Raw genomic sequence first — 4,497 nt, 5'->3', positions numbered from 1 at the left:
GCCTCCCAGGTTCAAGCAATTCTTCTGCCTCAGCCTCCCATGTAGTCCCTCCCATGGCAGGACTACGGGTGCCCGCCACCATACCCAGCTAATTATCGTATTTTTAATAGAGATGGGGTTTCACTATGTTGGCCAGGATGCTCTCCGTCTCTTGACCTCGTGACCCACCCACCTCAGCCTTCCAAAGTGCTGGGATTACAGGTGTGAACCACTGTGCCCGGCCTGGACTAAACATTTTACATGCATTAAATTATTAGCTAAAAATTAAAAAATAAAAAAAAAGTGGCTTTGTTGCAGAAGAAAAAAACTCATTTGCTCCTTCTCATGGTTTTTGAAATATGTTCTCTTATTATCCTCATTTTAATGCTAAGGAAGCTGAGTTCCACAATGGTTAAGCAACTTGCTCAAGGTCACATAGCTGGAAATGGATAGAGCTGGGTTTTAAACCCAGGCCATTGGACTCTGAAGTCTCCTCATCTAACCACTCTCTTCTGCAGCTTCTCGGGATTTGCTGATAATATACAGTAGTCCCCTCTCATCTATGGTTTCAGTTACCCTCAGTCAAGTAGAGTCTGAAAATATTAAATGGAAAATTCCAGAAATATATCTTAGGTTTTAAATTTTTTACACCACTCTGAGCAGGGTGATGAAGTCTCACACCAGTCCACGTCCCCCCTCCTGGGGCATGAGTCAATCTTGTGTCCAGGGTCTCCATTCTGTGTACATTTCCCACCTGTTAGTCACTTTGTAGCCATCCTAGTTATTAGATTTAAAGGACATAGTAATACAGGGTTCAGTACTATCCATGGTTTCAGGCATCCACTGGAGATTTTGGAACATGTTTCCTGCAGATAAGGGGGGACTACTGTATTGTAATGTATAAAATTTTATATATCCTGTACTGCTTTTGGAATTAAAAAGGTAATACATTTATATACATGTATATATTTACATGTATAGTATATGTACATGTTACATACAAATAACAACTAGTAAAACTTCATCTCATTCACAGGACATTATTATTATTTTTTTTTTAATTTGAGGCAGGGTCTCACTCTTTTGCCCAGGCTGGAGTGCAGTAGCATGACCATGGCTCACTGTAGCCTCGACCTCCCAGGCTCCCACTTCAGCCTCCCAAGTAGCTAGGACAACAGGAGCATAGCCCCATGCCTGGCTAATTTTCTTTCTTTCTTTTTTCTTTTCTTTTCTATTCTTTTTTTCTTTTCTTTTGAGACAGACTCTTGCTCTGTTGCCCAGGCTGGAGTGCAGTAGCACGATCTTGGCTCACTGCAACCTCCACATCTCAGGTTCAAATGATTCTCCTCCCTCAGCCTCTTGAGTAGCTGGGATTACATGTGTGAACCACCATGCCCAGCTAATTTTTGTATTTTTAGTAGAGACGATGTTTTGCCATGTTGGCCAGGCTGGTCTTGAACTCCTGACCTCGGGTGATCCACCTGCCTCAGCCACCCGAAGTGCTAGGATTACAGGCATGAGCCACCGCCTAATTTTTTGACTAATTTTTTGACTTTTTTTGTAGAGTCGGAGTCTCATTATGTTACCCAGGCTGGTCCCAAATTCCTGGGCTCAAGCTATCCTCCTGAATTCAATCTCCCAAAGTGTTGGGATTACATATGTGAGCCTGGTGCCCAGTCAAAACATTTTTTAATAGAGAATAGGTTTTTGAAAATTGAGATACTTCAAAAATGGAAATAAGAAATGAAATCCTATGAAAAATTGTCATAGAAATAGAAACTCCAGTACAACCAAGAAAAAATTCAGTTTCGATTTTAAAATAAAGCGCAAAGATATATGACAGTTTTTATGTAAAGAAATTTATATATAAAATGGGAAATGCACAGCATTATTAGGCTCTAAAGAATGTAAACTAATTTTAAGGTAATGCATATGCATGTTAAAGCAGCAAAACATAATACAAAAAGAGGAAAACCAATGCTGGTGATGTTGGTGGTAAATGGAAAAGCATTACTGGAAGCCCCTATATTGTTCAGAATTCCTGACAGTATGTGACAAAACTGTAAAAAAAACTAGTTTTACCAAATCCTGATTCTCTACATGTAGCACAATGTTTGCCTCACACAGTAGGAATGCAAATATTTGATGAATGAATGGATGGATGAAATTGTTCGTATCCTTTTACCTGTTAATCCTGCTTTGAGACCTATGCTCTGAGGAATTAATCCAAAAGACTAGTATTTTATATAAATACATTCATTGTTGTGCTACTAATAATAGTAAAAAAATGAAACATTACGAATGCCAACAACAGGAAAACACCTAGATCAGGAATGCTATGTCTGCAACATAGACTCTGTTTAAACAAGAAAAGAAATGTGTGTATAAAACAAGGCTTCCTCTCTGTGCCTGGGGAAAATGGCAGAATAAGAGGTCCAGCTCAGGGTCACTTGGTGTCTGGTTGACATTTGCTAATTATTTTGGTTAAGTGGAGAACAGAGTGCAGCACCCACTGCACGGAACATTGAAACTCTCCTGGCCACTGAGAGCCAGGGAAGGACAGTGAAGAAGCCAGGCATTGCTTTTTAAATGAAAGTCAACCAAAGCGCATCAAAACTGAAGTTTCCTTACATTCTTGGTCAAGAGGTGTTGAGAGCTTTTCGCTCTTCTTCTGGCTGGACTGGATACTGCAAAGACAGAGAGAAAGAAATGGTTTTAGACACCACCAGTGAGGCTGACGTAGCTACAGTAACAACATTGAAAAGTTTGAATCTGTGGTAGGGCAGAGGCATAGAGGAAGGGATGGTTAAAAGAGGCAGGGCCATTGCAATGGAAGATGCTACTTGGCTTGAGTACAAAGTTCATAGCTGCATTACTCACAAGAACTGAAGTTTGGGAGCAACCCAAACGTCCACCAACAGATGAATGAATAAACAGAATAGGGTGTCTCTATGTGATGGAATATTACTCAGCTCTGAAAGGAATGAAATTCTGATACATGCTACACATGGATGAACCTTGAAAAAATGGTACTAAGTGAAATAAGCCAGACATAAAAGGTCGCATAGTCTATGATTCCTCTTAATATGGGGTTCCTAGAGTAGTCAAATTTATAGAGACAGAAAAACAAACAAACAAACAAAAAGACAAAAAAAAAAAAACCCACAAATTTGTAGAGACAGAAAGTGGAATGGTGATTACCAATGAGTGGGAGAGTGGAGTTAGTGTTCAATGGGTTCAGAGTTTTAGTTTGGGATAATGAGGAAGTGCTAGGATGAATGGGAATGATGGTTGCACAACAATGTGAATATACTTAATACCACTGACCTGTACACTGAAAAATCATTTTTAAAATGGTGCATTTTATTATGCATATTTTACCACAATTTTAAAAAAAGCTTAAAGAAATTATCCATGAAAAAAGTTACTTGGTTGGGAAAAGGTGTTGATTTTGTTGAAAATGGAGACACCAGGCATCTGTTTTCCACATTGCTGCTAGGATGATCTACCTACAACCTAAATCCCACTGTCTCCCTACCCAACTTAGAACGGAAATGACTTCTTATCACATATCAGATGAGTGACAGATGAGCGCTGGCCTTGTTATCTTTTGCAAAGCCTGAGAAGCCTGCAGGAACGAGTGCTGGTTAGCAGCCAGGGTACCGGCTCCCTCCCTCAGCTTGCTGTGAATCTGAACTTGACCCTTTGCCAGTTACCAGTTATGTGAGTCTGGAAAATCTTTCTCTCTCTCTCTTTAAGTCTCTCTCTTACTCTCTGTCTCTCCCCCTCTCGCTTGCTCGCTCTGTCTCACTTTCCTCTTTTCAAGACAGGGATCATAATGACACCTACCTCAGAGGGCTGCGACAAAGATTAAAGGAGCTAATCTTTATAAAACCCTTGGTCCAGCACCTGCTGAGGAATGAATTCCCAGGCATTGGAGGTAGTTATGATTTTCCTCTTTCTCTGAAAGATGAGGGCAAGTGGGAGGAGTTAAGTGATGGCTATAGATTATGGCATTCTGTTAGGACTTCTCTTTCTGGAACATTCCTCCTACTGTTCCCCAGTTCCCCTCACTACTCCTTCCGCATTGTTGCTTCTCCCAAATGAATTATTTTGAATGCTGTGGTGCAATTCACCCCAGAGTGAAATCCACTGAAATAGCGTCTGGCACAACTTCTTCGTAAAACCACAGCATTTATCTCTGGTAGTTACTATGAATTGGGCCAAAGAAATCTTCCCCTTAAAGGGCTCCCATTCTTTCAAGAAAGTAAAACTACATATATATTCTTAGTTACAGAATTGGTCTATGTCCTATGCCTTTCAAAATACTTAAGAAGCAATGTCATATTTGCTATTGCCACATCTTTGTGAGGTTTTAAGATGGCTCAGTTAAAAAAGTGTATGTAGGCCGGGCGCGGTGGCTCAAGCCTGTATTCCCAGCACTGTGGGAGGCCGAGGCAGGTGGATCACAAGGTCAAGAGATCGAGACCATCCTGGTCAACATGGTGAAACCCCGTC

At 40.6% G+C, this 4,497-nt stretch overlaps 1 protein-coding gene across 1 annotated transcript in view; it reads right to left on the bottom strand.

Annotated features, from left to right (window-relative positions):
- VXN (vexin) overlaps positions 1-4,497 on the bottom strand; it is a 28,134-nt gene that overhangs the window by 20,272 nt on the left and 3,365 nt on the right. The window contains exon 2 of the mRNA XM_032296238.1: positions 2,611-2,666. Within this exon, the coding sequence (XP_032152129.1) occupies positions 2,611-2,666 (56 nt within the window). The remainder of the gene's footprint in view (positions 1-2,610; positions 2,667-4,497) is intronic.

This window comes from Sapajus apella, unplaced genomic scaffold (genome assembly GCF_009761245.1).
Source record: "Sapajus apella isolate SASKATOON/1434 unplaced genomic scaffold, GSC_monkey_1.0 scaffold35, whole genome shotgun sequence".
Classification (NCBI taxonomy): domain Eukaryota; kingdom Metazoa; phylum Chordata; class Mammalia; order Primates; family Cebidae; genus Sapajus; species Sapajus apella.
The sequence above is the reverse complement of the archived record's forward strand: the minus strand, read 5'-3'. Positions and strand labels throughout refer to the sequence as shown.